This window comes from Peromyscus californicus, unplaced genomic scaffold (assembly GCF_007827085.1).
Source record: "Peromyscus californicus insignis strain IS unplaced genomic scaffold, ASM782708v3 Scaffold_13__1_contigs__length_99412109, whole genome shotgun sequence".
Taxonomy (NCBI): domain Eukaryota; kingdom Metazoa; phylum Chordata; class Mammalia; order Rodentia; family Cricetidae; genus Peromyscus; species Peromyscus californicus.
This window is the reverse complement of record NW_026294424.1, coordinates 18,587,479-18,605,008: the sequence shown is the minus strand read 5'-3', so window position 1 is coordinate 18,605,008 and position 17,530 is coordinate 18,587,479. Positions and strand designations below refer to the sequence as shown.

Genomic DNA, 17,530 nt, shown 5'->3' with positions numbered 1-17,530 from the left:
TTACTCATAAGCATGTTCCTAACCACATTGACACTGTAATTTTTAAAGCTAACTGAGCAAATGTACTGCTTCTTAAAATTTAGTGGTTTATTTTATTGTTATATTCCAATAAATTATTTAAAAAAACAAAAAAAATGGCTTTTAAATCATTTTATGATGTGAGCAAAAGAGAAAGCAATAGCAGGTTCTGCCATCATGAATTAGAAATATTTATTCTGATGGTTTTTTTTTTTCCTTTCCAGGGACATGAATATAGAATTACATAGTAGTGGGGATCTCATCTTAATATAACAGGAATAATAAGAATCTCTTGCCCTCTTGTCACTTGTCACTATAATACAGTTACCGTATAATATAAGGTTTGTAGGTTGGGTAATATATAAAAACTAGAATGTGATAGCATATAATTGTGCCGCTAGAAAGTCCTCATTAAGAATGTCATTATAATATGATAGTGGGTAAACAAATCCTTCAGCACTGATGTTTTTCTTCCCCAGCCTAATGCTGCTACCACAGCCTATATGTCTAGGTTTCTGTGTCACAATGGAGTTGCTATTATTCTTCATGTACTTCATATACTATAGAATCTTAGACTCAACAGACACAGTAAGAACCTTAAAATGACTCAGCAATATAGGTGTCATTTCTCTTCAGTACATGGGGGCACTGAGGCTCAGTGAAGTTGTTTAAACTCATAGACTTAATAATAGTCAAATTCTGAACTTGCGTGCTCAAGGTCGGCCCATCTAAAGTCAAACACTGTTTATTCTAATCTTTAGTAGATCAGTATATTTTAACACAGTCATGGCCAATGTGGTGATTCTCTCTTCTCTAACAGATATTACCTTTATTTCTCCCTCCTCTGAGGATGAACCATAAGAAATTGCTGTTTTTGTAGACAAAGATCATGTGTAGCAATCTCATGTTGTTCAGTCAAATGTGCTTTCTTAAAAATGGTGAAGTTTTTATTCTTTAGAAGTCAATATGTGATTTCCTCACAGTTGTCTTGATCTTGTTAGTGATCTACTATTATAGGATAGCTTATAGGAATAAATGCCAAAATTTCTTCATTAGGTTGAGGCAGAATGCAGCTGCAAGAAGTTTATTACAGCATCTAGAGACTGAGAATTAATGGAAGGCACTCAGGGGGCTCTTCCTACAAATCAAATGAAATGGATATTTAAAACAATCCTATTTTAGGAATCCAGAATAAAGGAATCTCCTGCTGATACCTGAGATATGTTCATCCCTGTATGTTTTGCAAAATCCTAAGAACCATTAGCTGAGAACCAAAACTGTATGCACCAAGGTATTCACTAAGTGTTCACTGAACTAAGGTGCAATAAAAACTAAGGGTAAATAAAGTCTACCAATTAAATTCTTGGACTGTCACATGAGATGATCTGATTTTCTATGGAGCTTTAAGCATGTGCTGAAAATGAGAAAGGCATTCATTAAAAGTTAGATTGTGATTGTTAGTCTATCAGCCTCACTGCAACTAAAAGTACTGTCAAGATATGGAAATTGCCTTTGTTGTAGGAATGATTAGATAGCAAATTCATAAAAACAATCCTGTAAGTGTTACTCATGTGATCAATGTACTCTGCTTTTAAAACTGGGCTAATGGTCAATTTAGGAAGCCTTATTTTGCCATCTTATTTACAAATTCTGAGAAGTCTTGTATACTATTGTATATTTCCCCCAAACATGTAAAATAACTTTTATTATTTAAAAAACTATTTTAGTATTTCCCTTCAAGTATAAATTTAAAGAGTGAGAATTTTACTACAAAATTCTACTGTGACTAAATAATCCTCTTAGAAACTATAATAGAAAATGGTGTGAATTAAGATAAGATGTCTCTGACTATTAAGTCCTTTGTAGGCATATTTTAAAATATGCTTTTGTTCTATACTTAATTCTCTACATTACTACTATTATCATAATCACACAAAGTAGAATGATATTCAGTGACTATTAGAAATCTATTTCATTAAAGAAAAACATTTCAAAACAGACAAAAATACTGTGAGATTAAATAATTTATTACTGTTGCTAAGATGAACACATCTACTTATTACTCAATTTTATGTGGAACTTTAAAAAAATAGTTTTAATACTGTATCAAAATTTACACAAGTATCTTCTCAAAAGACCAGTGTCCTTTGTATCTGCTACTGCCGGCTCTGCTGCAGGCACAAAACGTGTTTAAATGTCTCCAGATTGCAGGAATGCAACAATTGAGGGATGCTTCTATGAGGAAAGGTGTACACATAGCAAACACTTTTCTCTTGGACACTAAAATATAACATTTTAAAGGAAGAGTCTTAAATTATAACCCAGTTATGGTAATTGGAAATATCCTTCTATATTAAATGAATTTGTAAGTATTTTCAGAAAAATATCTTAGAAAAGAATTTCAGAGGGCAGCTTTGAAAATCATAATTACACTGTTTACTATAACAAAATTCGTTCTCATCCCCCTGCCAATAACCATTAATACACTATACAATAAGACCATTTAAAAACAACAAAGAATATTGACTGTAAATCAAACCATAAGTTTAGAAGATACCCAGGAATTGTTGCATCCCTACTTTTATAATCTTAAACTACAGTAAAAACAGCATTCTATCACAGGCCTCTTGCACATTCATACAAGAAACTATCATTGCCTTTAGATAAACACAAAATATCTATCACAGCATTTCCAGTACACACATTCTAATATTACATATCTATACCAAAAATAAGAAAACTAAGCAAAGCTAGCACACCTCAAGCGATCTGAATAGGAGCTTTTAGCCTCAATTATGGACATGCGTTAATTTCATAAAACATTAGATAGCTGCAGTAAATAGGCAAAGAAAGCTTTTGTTTCATAAGTGCAGTGCAATATTTTAAATTTTACATAAAGTTTATTAAATATACAGCATGTCTAGAAACTAAATTGTAGAAAGACAATCTCACAGTTCAAAACACTTAGAAAAATTACGTTTGCTTCCTTGTTAGTTGACATTGGTGTGCTGAATATATATGAAGGGTTGTGTGTTCCAAAGACATGCCTTTATAAACAACTCATCAAAATTAAAATATTTAGTTTGACCAACTGAAATAAATGATACTCTCTGATAAGCACTTTAAAAATTCCTGCTACCTTTCTAGCTTGTAAAAGAATTTGTGATATTTTTAGCACCTCGGAGTTCAAAACAGAAATCAAATATTATCTTGCATCCAACTAACTATGTGTTAGGAAGCAACCTTTCCACAACTGAAATATAGGAGGGAGCTTCCCAGTCTTGTATGCTGGAAAATACCTCTTCATATGTTCCACATAGTAGAAAGTCCCCACCATTAGTTACAATGAACCACCTCTATCAAAGCCATGGAGGCTCTACTGCACTCATCCAGCCATGCAGATTACTCAATGTGTCAATCATAGGTGTGGAGAGTTGAAAACATTTCAGCTGTCATGAAAATACTAATGAAATGATGATTTTCCAAAGCTACCTTTAGATTGCTGTGAACACTAAAGTGAGAAGTATAGCGCATCTTAGCTTTATGGGGAAGTTGTACTGAAGGGATTAGAGGGGAGATATGTGCAATGTACAATCACTCTGTGTGATGCCATGAGTCCCATTTTGTAGGAATCAACTTTTTTTCTTTTTCTTCTTTTCTTTATTTTCTGGTAGTGGTGATTTCATGTTTGAATGGAGTTCTTCTCACATGGGCCCTTTGTACTGGTTTCCTGACAAATGTTGCCTAATTCCAGGACACGAGCCTGCAGCATCTCCAAGTTTCCTCCACACAACCTTAAAAGAAAAAGAAGAAGTAAGCATCTTATGTGCTGTCTTGCAGAAACAGATGTGTGAGTTTCAGGGGAATTATGAGAGGGCCAAAGATAGGTGCAAAGACAAGACAAACTCCACACGGATGGGTTCAAACATAAAGTAAAGCATGATAATGACAGTTTCTAAACATAAAAACTTCTTTGGAGCTAGGATGCTTGCTACACCTCACACTCCAGCAACCAGAGCTGATATTATAGAAGGACTTGACATCTCCCCCTAGCTATCTGAGTGGAACTCAACTCTGACTTAATAATTCCCACCTGCAGAAATTTTCAGGATGCTGGCAGAGAGGAGCACTGGTATGTGTATTTTTATTTGAAGCTCTCAAAGTGATTTTAATGTACATCTAGAATAAAGAGCCCTTGGTTAAGAGAGCATACTGGCTCCTATAACATACATCTATAACAAAATATACAAAATGTCTAATTCATCTAGAAAAGTAAATTTGCATTCTTGAGCCACAAGCCCTAATCTTCTATTCTTAGTTTTCTGAGCTTTGCAAAGTAGGGTGTGCACCTGTCATGAATCTCAGCTAATGTGCTACTGGAGAATTCTCTCATATTTCCTGAACAGAAAACAACCAAACATAGGGTTAAGGGAATTCAGAAATTATTGAAAGAAATACAATTCACCCTAATAAATAGTGGGCCATTTTGGATCGATATTAGACAACAGGTAAAATTAAGAATAACATGAGTATAAAATTATTGAGGTCACCAGAAATTCCAATATACAAGCATTAACTGGAACAAGCACATGCATGTCCACACGCAGTAAAACAACCACAACATCCCTAGAGTGCTCACTATGAGGGCTGTTAGACCGACAAATCTCACACAAATTTATAGTGCTCTCATGAACACAAAACCAGTTTATTTATGAGTAACTGAGAGACTATTTCTTTCTATTTTGCTTTTAATTAGAAGTAGATTCATCCGGGTCATCCACTGCCATTTACAGTGATACACAGAGAGCTCTGCTTTTCTTCATTTCCAAGATAGCAGAAATAAGACAGTCACCATTGCATGGACAAACAGCCTATTGCACTCAAAGGGAATTTTAGTTACGGCCTTTAAATACCAGGAATAGAATTTTATAACAATGGACAGCTTCCGCTATACACAGGAAGTCAAGAACATCTCAAAAGATACCATGCATTCCCCCTTTCTAGCCCATAGATATAATCAGTTCTACCAAGAATGTTTTGAAGGTCTGTTTTGGAAGCAAGGGATATATTTGCAGACCACAGAATAACTACAGATATAAAAACACTGGCTGCTGCAACTAAAAAGTGCAACTCTTCTTTAGTTAGTAAATTGTAGAACACAATGAGCCACACCCAGCTATTACAATGAGGTGAAAGGAAATTGCTACATAAGGCAGAACTCTGCAATAGAGCAATGACACTAAGGGGGTACTGTATGGACAAAAAGCAGAGCAGGGCTATACACACAAGTATGACTGAGATGGCCAAGTATCTCAATTGTCACTGGGAGATTGCAGACAAACCTAAAATGACAAGGTTACTAAAGACGATGTTATGTTTCTCAGGGAGCAGTATGTTTATCCTTAGAAGAGAACCAACTAACTGTTCATTAAACAGTGTGATGATTTGTGGACAATAGTCTTTTGGTAATTTGATGGAAGTCACCCACTTCCATCCAGGAGGAATATCAGAAACTGACAAGCTTCCCATTGCCCTGAGTTCTTCCAGAGACTTACTAAATTTATAATGTCACACATAATTCTGTGACATTATAAAAGTTTATAGATCCTCAAATAGGAAGACTTTGTAATCTTTGTTACCTACCTTCCAAGAGAATTATTTATGAAACTGCCTTGTAATCTTCTTTCTTTATTACCTACCTTTCAATTGTCCTCTTGTGTTTATTCCCCAATATTTATTGTGTACTTTTGATGGACATGTAATTTTGTTGTTGTTGTTTTGAGACAGGGTTTCTCTGCTGATGGCTATGCAATTTATAATGGTGTCACAGGTACTGTTTTAAATTGTTTCCAAGTGAGAATTTAAGAATAAGAGCTAAGGTGTGGTTTTCATTTTCCCTTTGGAATAGGGATCAAAGAAAAACATGGACAGTTAGAAAAAGATACCCTAGAGGGACTTTAAAAATAAATAAATAGAAGGGTGAGGTGGGGCTAAAAACTTGTATAGTTAAAAGATCGCAAGAACATAGTGTCCTTTCAAAGCAAACAAAAGATCAACAAAAACTAGTCATGATCCCAAGATGTGTTCAGGAAGTTTTCACAAGGAAGGAAGGAAGGGAAGGAAAGGGACCGAGGGCCAAAGCCAATCTGGTATTAAGCATGATGGACAGGGTATTATCTGTAAAATACAGTGTTTTCATTCTTTATGGTAAGAGTTAAAAATAGGTGGCCCTCAAAGGAGACCTGGCTAAAACATGGACTTCACCAGTCAGTTTGAGCAAATAACTTCGTTTCTGGGTCTTAGTCCCTTCAAACATACAATGTGAGGGTTGGGGCTCTTGGCCAAAGTGTCACATCCAAATAACCTGTAACTGACGTTAAATAGAGAAATCCAATTAGGGAGCGCCACACACTCCTAGTAGGCCACCAGAAGATACTTTCTGTGCTTCTCTCCCAGTACTAAAGGGCCCATCTACTGAAATTTATTTCTGTTTTGACAGTCAATAAATGAGACGCAACAGATTCCCTAGAATTATGAATCAAAGCTATAAATTTACAAGGTAAGTATTCAAATGGAAAGACCTTAAGCACAAGTTGAAAAGCTACAGGGGATAAACAGTAGTGCATTTCAGGAAATGATACGTAGAACCATGATCATTAAAACCAAATAACAGACATATAGCAAAGTAAGGTGCTTGGAAAGGATTGCAAAATAAAAGTAGCCACAACACAGGCAAGCAAGGTTTGGAAATTCTCACCCCAGCACATATAAAATGCCCATGGGACTTAAAGATCATTTACTGAATTCCAGAAATATCTTGAGGTGGTGAACCAGATCTGAGAATGTATGTAAAGCTAAAGGGTATTTCTAAAGAAGTTTGCTATTCTATGATATAAGCATAAAATATGAGGATAAAAACACAATACAAAAATACAAAGACAATTAAAATTAGAGCTCAACCATGACTTCTTAAATTTAACAAATGTATTGTTCTACAATAATCCATTTAGCTCTTCAAAGCTGCATGCCTGTATTCATGATTAAACAATATATCAATTAACAATTACATTGTCAAGTTTTAGCTGAGTTCTCTGACTTCATGGATAGATTTCTACTCATCTGTCCCACTGGTGCACCTATCTTGCCTTATCAGTGTCTAAGCTTGAGTTGGTGAAGACAATATGAAGGTTTGATATGAAGGGTCCATATCTCATCTGTGAACCAAGTAAATATTAGCTAGCAAAGTAATTGATTTTGTGCGATTGTTCATTGTAAATCTTCATTCTTTTTAAAATGTCTTAAATTCAATACTTAAAAATGTTTATAGGTTATTCTGGAATACAGAACTGACTGATCATTTTTGATCATACCCAGGGCTTTGCATGTAGTGGGCAAGCACTATATTGCCAAACCCACTGATCTTGGTGGTTTTTAGCATGACTATATGAATATCCTTGTAAAACAAACTGAAAATAAAAACAAGGGCAATTGTTTTATTTTCATGTAAAAATGTAAAGACATTTGGTCAGCAATTTTCAAAGTAGATATTTTAAAGAATAACTAAGCTGTGATGAGGCTGTCAACACAGAATACACAATCAAGCATATCAGACTTACATTGCACATTTCTCTGACTATAGCTTTTTCTGTCTCACTAAGGTCATGGTCATACTCTTTACCCTGATGACGATCTATAGCTTCCTGAACATCCAAGACCTGGATTTGTTGAAAAAGAAAAGCAAATTTCACATGGGAAAAAATCTGTTAGTTTATGATAACACCATCAAGGACCTCCACTTTGTCAAATCTTAAGTTTTTTTCCATGTCTTCATATCAGAATGGATTCATATATGGCAAAATCTTTTTTAAATAGTTAGTTGTCCTGAAACCTGGAATGAATTTCATTAATTTTTTTCAAGTGCCTGTTAAAAGCAATCTATTATATCACTAATAGTCAATTGACTTCATTAATGTTTAAAATAATTAGGTGCAGTTAATTTAGTCATTAAGATATCTAAGAGTGTGAATCATTTGGGGGATAGTCAATGACTTAGTCCAATTCAGCATTGAAAACAATTAATTATATACCAAATTATCCGAGTGATATGTAGACAAGGCCTATACAAAAGACGGCTACAAAAGAATATGCATAGGAGGTATGCAGATGAAGACTCTGAGTTTAGAGTTCTTGCCTGGACTAGTGCCTAAGAAAGGAATGTGGGGATGGATCTTGAAGAGAAATATCTCATGGCTCCTTACAGTGAAAATATTCAAGCAACACTTTAAATATTTTTTTCATTTGAGCAAATTGTGCTTTAACTGTCTTTTAAACAAGTTTATTAGCCTATGTTTCTACTTCTCTAAACTGCCCCTAAATAGGCTAAATATACTACTTTTAAAATGTCAGTACTCTCAGGGAATAACAGCCTGTGGTACGAGGGTGCTGTTTGTCACTATTGTAGTGGTTTGCAAGCCAAAGCATTGATACAGAATAAAAACTAACCCTTATCCTAGAGCATCCACTCTGAACCGTGACTTACTAAATAGCTTGTTCCTATTGTCATCATGGTCAGGAAGGTTACATCTAAGGGTCTGTCTCAATAATGAACAACAAGGAATAATTAGGGTCTCCATGTCAAGTTCATAAACACTGAGACTCAGTTTAATTTTGTAATAGTCTTATTCAAAAACTCCTCATTATCACCATCCAGTAGATTGTTCCTATTGTCATCATGGTCAGGAAGGCCACACCTAAAGGTGTGTACCAATAATTAACAACAAGGAATAATTAGGGTCTCCATGTCAAGTTCATAAACGCAGACTGTTTAATTTTATAATAGTCTTATTCAAAAACTCCTCATCACCATCCAGATACCAACATTTTCTTTAAAAGTCTTGATACTAGCCTCATAATCATTCTTTACATACTGAGATGAAATCACTGACTCTTCAGTAATAGAAAATGTAAAGATCCCCTTGAGCATCAGCCTACAAATTTGATTTGTAATACACCTCAAAACAGTGTGTACTTCAGATCAGTTAATTTCTATTAAATTAATCTCCAATTAATAACATCATATACTTTGGAGGCTAGAAGTGTACTTTTGCTAAAATAGACCAGCTTCTCTCACTGATTAATGTTTTTCCCAACAAAGCAAAACTGGTCAGGATAGGCTAGGAAAGAAGTAGGCTAAGTAGAACTCTCCATAGCCCAGTGTTCATTAAAGCCTGGTGTTTTCTTTCAAATGTATCAACAGGAAAAATCTGAACCATTATTCTACGGCTACATTATTTTTTCATACTGATCTTATGAGGCATTTTCCAAGGTATATATCTGCATGCACTTCTCCTGACATGGGAAGTCCCAGTAGTGAGCAAGTTAGATATTTCATATTTTCTAAAGATCTCTGCCTACTTAGTCTCACTATCCACCCACCAAGGAAACAATGTGTCTCCTGATAACCCTTCCCTCTCTTGAGACAACATTTTACATGGAAATTAGAGAATCATTTCATAGGAAATTGAGGGTCTTTCCCTTGCCCTTCAGTCCTTTGAGGCCACACTCAGAATTGCACTGAGAAATTAGAAGATTTCAGTGTGGCTCATTATGTGCATTGGATTCAAATGTCACATTTGACATTCAACAAGGTAGCAGGCTGAAATGACTTTCAAACATTTTGAGTAGCAGGGCAAGGTGTTGCTTTTGGATTTTGATTAAAAACTAAACTGCTGCAAAATTGAAGTTGATCTGTTGGTCATTTCCAATTCTAAAATGCTTTCAGTTAGTGCCTGATTCACACTAAAGCTCAACTAGAGAGAAAAGTGCTCATCAGTCAGTAAGCAAGCACCTGCCGGAGACAGAGCAGGACCCTAAATGCTTGCTGTAACTTTACACCTATTCTATTCAATTGCTGGGTGAGTATTCTCGTGAGACAGAAAGAGTCCAGTGCATTGCCAGTGGCCACTAGCATGGCTCTCTTACTTGCTCTCATCTGCAATCAGTACATGTTTGAGGAAGGTGAACTCATTTTCTGTTAGCCAAAGCAAAATATCCTGAGAGCTAAACCTCCTATTCATCATCAATTTATTTGCATACCGGGCTTACTACAGAAGATATGGCACACTCTAAAACAGGGCAACTTCTATCTGATGGTAAGTCAGAAAGTGAAATAATTTTAAGAAAAGTTAGAAAACTTATATGCCAAAACTTGACCTTAAGCCATCTACCTGCATTATGGCTCACATAGGGTTGGTAAAAACTGTTCAAAATCATAAACCTGTCTAAAGGACAGCATTTCATACTTAGAAATTATCTTAGTTCTTAATGTTATTTTATTGCCTACATAAATAATCACTTTATAATCTTAGGTAAACATTTGAATTATTTAATACTTATTTTAATTATAATACTTATTAACTTTATTTACTGGAATACATCACTAGTTAATGAAATAAATGATTAATTTTGCCCAAATTTTCATTAGTCACCATCGAATCTGAAGTAAGAGCCAAAACTGGAGACCCTCTATTTTTTCCTAATGTGCCTATAAGGAAATAGTAACTGGAATTTGAAAACTTAATTTTGACTTAATAGAAGAAAAAGTAGGTTGAAGTTTATTTCAATAGTCACTGAATAATAATTATATAATTTTGTCAATTACCTTCCACACTTTGACAATCTTTCTAATACTATACATGTGGTGCAATAAGCATTGAATATATATAACCTATAACAATACTTTTCACATGGATATGCATGCACAACAGACTTCAACTTCAATGCAGATAGGAATGAATCACATTACTCAGGCAGAATAACGAAAGTAGATATTTAACCTTAAAAACTCAAGCCCACTGTCAGTTCACAAATTAAAATCACAGAGACTAAAAAGTTACAACCAACAAAGGGGTTAAAAATAAAGTGTCTATGGTTACAGTAAGACTGAGGACTGCCAGACTACAGCAAACAAGCCATGACACAACTGAGGTTCTGGAGAAATGGTTGCACACGATTGGTTACCTTAAGAGAATGTACCACAGGTTCAGGCTGCTGAGAAGGTGTGGTATGTCCACTGAAGCTAGCTGGAGAGTTGGGTGAACTGTTACTCCCATCAGCCCCTGATGACAACCTAAAAGAACCCTTAGTAGAAAATCAACAACTTTGTTATTAAAACAAAAGTCGTTTATAACCATACAGATGCCATTAAATATGCAGTCTAACCATCAAATGAGCAATATCAGTCTTATTTTTTTCTATCACCGCCCCCCCCCCCCCCGCCCCCAATTTTCTTAGTCTGCCTTAAGACACACTCAATCTAGTCACTGGAATACTCTTGCTACTTGAGTGATGCAAAAACAAGAACCATCCCCAATAGCATCTGGATGTCATCTGCAATTTACCAAAGAGTGTAATACTCCCAAGGAATGGCCACTAAGAGCATATCAAGACTGAGTTTTGAAACCTAAAGACTCGAAGAATAAGGGATTCATGAGGTATTCCTCAGCTGAGTGAAACACGTTTATTCAGCAGGTCAAATGTCATATTCCATATGTCTCAGGAAAACACTAACACATAACACTGTTGCACTGGAGAAATTGTGTCTTTTATAAAACCCTTGTTTTGGGAAAGGTCTATAATAACTATAATAACAGAACGTTTTAAAAGAAGCTTAGCTTAGTTCAACATTTCTTTGAACAAGTATTCATTTCCTAGCCTCTGTTAAAATGAAAACCAAAATAGATACAAGTTATGTATTTGTTAATTAATGATTCTTCAACTCAGTGGGTGAGAAATGATTAATTAAACCTGTGTGAGCCATGGTCACCTGGGAACTCCTCTCAGGGGTCTGCAGCTTTTCTGAATATTGATTGAGAAAAGACTAATGGATCAACAAGAAAAAGACAGCAGCAATTAGCTTCTTAGAAAAGTAGCAGGGAGAAATTTCCAAACCTGTTTTTTGTGGAGTATGCCCTTCATTCTTAAGGGACCTGAGGATTTTAATTTCTGTCCATCAAAAAACTACAGATTCAGCCACAACTAATAGATTCATCAGTAATCCACTTAGTGGGTCCTGTTAAAATAATATTCCTAAGTAGTAGGAACCACTGAGGGTGCGCTGTAAATTCATAAAGAGAGAGACAACAGTGTTTGGGGACATTCAGTTATAACAGCTACAGGAGAGTGTCCATTGTGGACATTTTTAGGGAGTGAAGGGGCAAGCTGCACACAGGAAGCCACAGTTACGAGCCATGTGCACCCAATGTTACTCACATAAAATTTAACAAGCCCTAAAATTTGGAATATAATGTCCCTTCTCTTGTTGTTGTCATTTCTACCAATACCTTTCAAGGCTCCACATTACTCCCAGCGAGCCTATGAAGGAAAGATGGATTATTTTCTATGCCATAAGAACTGTGCAATCTAACTGCTCCTGCCAGCCAACCAAACTAAGCACCAGGAAGAGGAAGCAGTCCAATGAGACATTGTTATACTTCTTTAGCTTCTCTCTTTGATTGCTACAAAGTCTTACATTAAAAGCAGGTAATGAAATAGGTCTGTCAAATATAAAGCCCCCAAACCCTCTTGAAAATTAAATTATTAAGTTTGCCTTTTATGGGTTTGTAACTTAAGTCAGACATAATAACACTGATATGAATAATAACAAGGCAATTATCTGAGACTTAATGATAGTTGGAAAATAGACCTTTCCATCCCCTAAACTGTATACATTTTTTTCTCTTTAGGTTAAGTGATTCCAAACTGGATGAGGGCAAGGAAACTCTTCTTCCCTGAGTGACATTGTTCCTCTTCAGTTCTCCTCCCCTACTGGTACATCCTAGAAACTCTTTCAGAAAAGCACGCTTAGGGTGTATGCATTCAGTTCACCTTCCATTTAGAACAGTGCATTACTATGCCATGTTTCTTGGTGATCTGAGACACAAGGCAATAAACAGTTCCATTGTGGGTGACCACCATGCCATTTCCATCCTTAACCCCCTCCTATGCACAGTTTATCTTTAAAGCTTCTCTTTCCACATTTAGACAAAAGGCAGGCAAATTAGTAATGGCATCCTTGGGCACGGATCCTCTGTTTTTAAAAACGTTTTGGCTTAACGAAGACTTGAAAATCAACATTAATACTGTCTTTGAATCTAATCATCAACTGGGATTGCTTGAATTTAGGGAAAGTCCTTTACTGATCATAACTATTAAGAAACAAACAAATAAACACTTTTATTAGTTTCCTTTTGTTGTTGGTGGTGGTGGTTTTTACTATTTTTTTTCTTCCCCCAAGACAGGGTTTCTCTGTGTAGCCTTGGCTGTCCTGGAACACGCTCTGTAGACCAGGCTGGCCTGAACTCACAGAGATCCAACTGCCTCTACCTCCTGAGTGCTGAGATTAAAGACATATGCCACCACCACCACCTGGCTTATTAGTTTCCTTTAAATAATGATTACAATAAGCTCTCAGTTGGAATATTTATTAGGAGAAAATATATTACCTTTCAAAACTAACTTTAAATTAGCTTTGAGAGCATGAACTAGTAATCAACTAGAAAGATCGAGGTTCTCCCTCCCTCTCTCCTCTCCTCTCCTAAATATATTGTATGTGTGTGTGTGTGTGTGTGTGTGTGTGTGTGTGTGTGTGTGTGTGTGTGTGAGTGTGTGTGTGTGTGTGTGTGTGTGTGTGTGTGTGTGTATTATATGTTTCTATTTGGGAGGCCTCAAAGTAACCAAATAAATGGTAAAGTTTAACACCAAATGTACTAAATGACTTTCTAGAGTGTAACACTAGAAACCAGCATCTCACTCTCTCCTCTAACAGAAGTTCAGCTATCTAAATGCTTATGAGGCTACATTTGGACAATTACCTAGGCTCATTCAGTATGTAGTCTCAGTTGACTTATACATTTTGACTAAACTAGTTTTTAATGTGCTACTGAGTAGAATGCTGTACAACAAATAATGCTAAATAGTCTCTCGGAACTTATTTCAATAAGATTAAAGCCTCTTATTTAAACTATACTGGGCTGGCTCTGAAGACAAGGAATTTAAAAGTAGAAAACCTTAATAAAATTTGAACTATAATTCCCGTCTTGAGTTGCTTGTGTTCATGCCACATGTGAAGACATGCTGCAAACACATATAATATGCAAAAATCTCCAGTCACCAGTCCACGGGCAAGGGATAATTTTCCAGACTTCCTGGAAGCACCTGGACTTTACACTTCTTTTCCTGAAGGTACTTTTGTCCTCTTGTGTAGTTGGGCTTGCTCACCCTTGACCCCTGGGTCAGAATAAACTAAGAAAACTGGTAAGAGGTAAAAGATTTCACTCCTGCCTTCCCTGCCCCTCCCCATTCAGCCACCTCCTCCATGTGTACAGATATCGTCTGTCCCCTCCCCATTCAGCCACCTCCTCCATGGGCACAGACATCATCTGTCCCCTCCCCATACAGCCACCTCCTCCATGTGTACAGATATCGTCTGTCCCCTCCCCATTCAGCCACCTCCTCCATGGGCACAGACATCATCTGTCCCCTCCCCATACAGCCACCTCCTCCATGTGTACAGATATCGTCTGCCCCCTCCCATACAGCCACCTCCTCCATGTGTACAGACATCGTCTGCCCCCTCCCATACAGCCACCTCCTCCATGGGCACAGACATCATCTGCCCGCCTCCCCAACTGTAGTGACTCCTCTAGCAACAGAGGCCACCTGGTTCCACACAAGCAAAGGTAGACAGCTGGCTCGTCTTCACTCACCGGGAGAGAGGGCAGGCATCGTCCTATTCCTCGGCACCCTTGCCACCACTGCAAGACCCGCCGGGCTCTGGGCCCCCAGCCTTTCTCCACATTTGAGCTGTTTCTAGTTGGAGGTTGACTTCTATTCTGGGTGGCCTTATATTTGGAACAATATGGTACAATCACTCAGAAAAATACTGTTTCCCAAGACTCAAGAAAGCAGACAGAATAAGAAGCTTAATGAGATGAACCACAATGACCACAATGGCAAGCTGTAACATGCACCTGTATCTGGGGGAAGTTCAGAGTGGAACCAATAGTGATGTCTCTTAGGCAATAATAACTGCACCCTCAAGCTGTCGAAAGGAAGTGATGACGGTGAAAATAAAGAAAGTAACTTAGACATTAAAATGATGTCCTTTCACAGATTTCACCAATTAGGAGCAAAATTCTCACAAATTTTCCAGATATACAAACTGTAGAACTGAATTTAACAGAAATAATGCAATTTGTAGCAATATGCACTTTTGGTAACAAATACAAATTGGAAATTTAACTGATAATTTGACAAATTCTCAGGAAAAAAAATTGCTGCATAGGAAAAATTATAAAGTCCTAAGAGGTATAAAAATAACTTTTATATGCCAGATTTCTATCAGTTAGTCAATGTTCAAATTTCTATACTAACTGGTAGTAGGAATAATATAAATTAACAAAAAAAGAAAATTCTAAAAATAAGTTTCCTGAAATTTCAGATTTCCTACATGGCCAACCTGTATAAATCTATAAAAATGGTGAGAAGCAAGTGAACTTATTAGAACAAGGTGTCTTTTTCTTCCTAAAGCTACTATGTCCCTAGGAAAAACAACCAAACATCCCTCCCACACAATGGCTAATAATTCCAGTGTAGACCCATGGAGGTTAATTCTGAGATACTGAAACAGAGAATCAAATGTTTTTGTTCTCTTTTGTAGGGCTGAGGCCTCATGGTCTTTCCCCATCCACTTTGCCTGTCTATTAGACCACAAATTGGCCTTCCAATACCTGAAAACATGCATATAAGTAACATACAGACTGAGCATGCTATATTTAGGAACATATATATACGTCCATATGTGCACATAACAAAAACTAATGAAAAGAGGCCATGAATTTGAAAGAAAAAAAGAGTATATAAGAGGGTTTGAACAGAAAAAGGGTAAGAGGGAAATGATGTAATATAATCTCAAAAATAAAAGAAATTTTTAAAAAGTATTTTAGTTTTCAAATCCATTTCCTGGAAGTTGGTGCTTTGGCGTCATTTTCACTGTAACTTTATGGAACAAGAGAGGAAAACACACCACGGTCTTAAGTCAAAGATACATTGTTTTTCGGTAGTTGATCCTCCCAAACCCTGGACTCAGTCTGTGAAGTCAGCACCAGGGACACATGTCAATTCATGCATACTCTGCTATTCATATGTAACAGAAATTTGGACATTTGTGCTAGAGTCAATGCTCACTTCAGCATGCAATACTGATGTGAAAATCATTCTTTTGTTAATTATCTTATATGTAGATACCTAACCTATTTGATTAACAAAATAATTATATTCAACAATTTATAAAATGGTTGATAGCTTTAATTTTACCACCCACCCACACTCATCAGTTCTATTTCTGAGAGGATCATTAATTATAAATGCACATTTTATAGATCCTTTTACAAGTCTTCTGGATTTGGTGATTTTCATGATGTAGACATCTCTCAGACCTTAAAATTTCCAGATCCAGTGAAATAAGTAAATCATATAGGGCTAAACTTATTTTCATTCTCTCTTCCCATGCAGTGAGGCCAAATCCCAACATGTGTCCTTTATAGTAAAATATTACCTCACCCATGTAATCTACAGCAGAGTATCTAATTTGATGATGATATAAATATTTTAATGAAAAACATGCCTCTGGAGAATCAGGATTCTTGATTTGCTAACTTATGTCAATATGTGTTTTAAAATTGAGGTACATGGAAAATGCATTCTGAGACAGCTACTATCTTTTGACCTCTGTTCATGCCAACAATGACTCTCAGATTTTTGCCAGCTCTCCATATAATTTTCTCAAGACAACTTCATAAAATAGAAGAAATTTTCAGTATCTCCACCTCTGGGATTAATTCTGGCAACATGGGAAACCCAATCCTAGTCATCAACTGCCCCATACAGTAATAATTATCCTCCAATAAGCTAGATGCCATTAAACTGAAATTATTTTTGAAATTTGCAAATGTATTCATTTCCTATATATTCTTTAATGTAATTCCTATGTATGGTTTGGCAATGTGAGTCAATAAGAAAAATGAATGAATTTAAAGGGAGGAAGGAAAAATGAGTGAGAGTCAAAGTAAGTATCACTCTTCTTAAGTTCCAACAGAAGTGTACAATAGTGATTCGTTTTTATTCTCTCAAACTCTAGGAATTTTTGAAAGGTGCACAGTGTAAAAAAGCACAATGCTTTGGAAATTGGTCAAGAAAGGAAAAGTGAAAATTAAGACCTAAGAGGAAGACAGAAGGGACTGTCCAGGGTGTACTCCTATTATGCCAGGCTTCTCAACAAATCAGACAAAATAAAGCTTTTCATTAGAAGACTAATAGACTTGTCCACTAATAATGACTCATTGGAAATCTCAATAATAAAGGATCGGAAAACATAAAGTAGCTCATATTTAAGCCAAAGGTATCTTAGCCCTTATGAGTCAGTCTGATCTTGAGCCTTCTATCTCATTTACTT

The 17,530-nt window shown here is 36.2% G+C and overlaps 1 protein-coding gene across 5 annotated transcripts in view; it reads right to left on the bottom strand.

The window, feature by feature from the left end:
* Positions 1-2,024: 2,024 nt before the first annotated feature.
* Ccdc85a (coiled-coil domain containing 85A) overlaps positions 2,025-17,530 on the bottom strand; it is a 198,386-nt gene continuing 182,880 nt past the window's right edge. The window contains exons 4-7 of one of the 5 annotated variants that reach the window (XM_052734624.1): positions 14,784-14,918; positions 11,038-11,157; positions 7,635-7,733; positions 2,025-3,812 (exon numbers count right to left, since the gene is read on the bottom strand). In XM_052734624.1, the coding sequence (XP_052590584.1) occupies positions 3,723-3,812; positions 7,635-7,733; positions 11,038-11,157; positions 14,784-14,918 (444 nt within the window). In that variant the 3' untranslated portion in view covers positions 2,025-3,722. The remainder of the gene's footprint in view (positions 3,813-7,634; positions 7,734-11,037; positions 11,158-14,783; positions 14,919-17,530) is intronic. The other 4 variants (XM_052734625.1, XM_052734626.1, XM_052734628.1 and 1 more) reach the window with 4 other exon arrangements.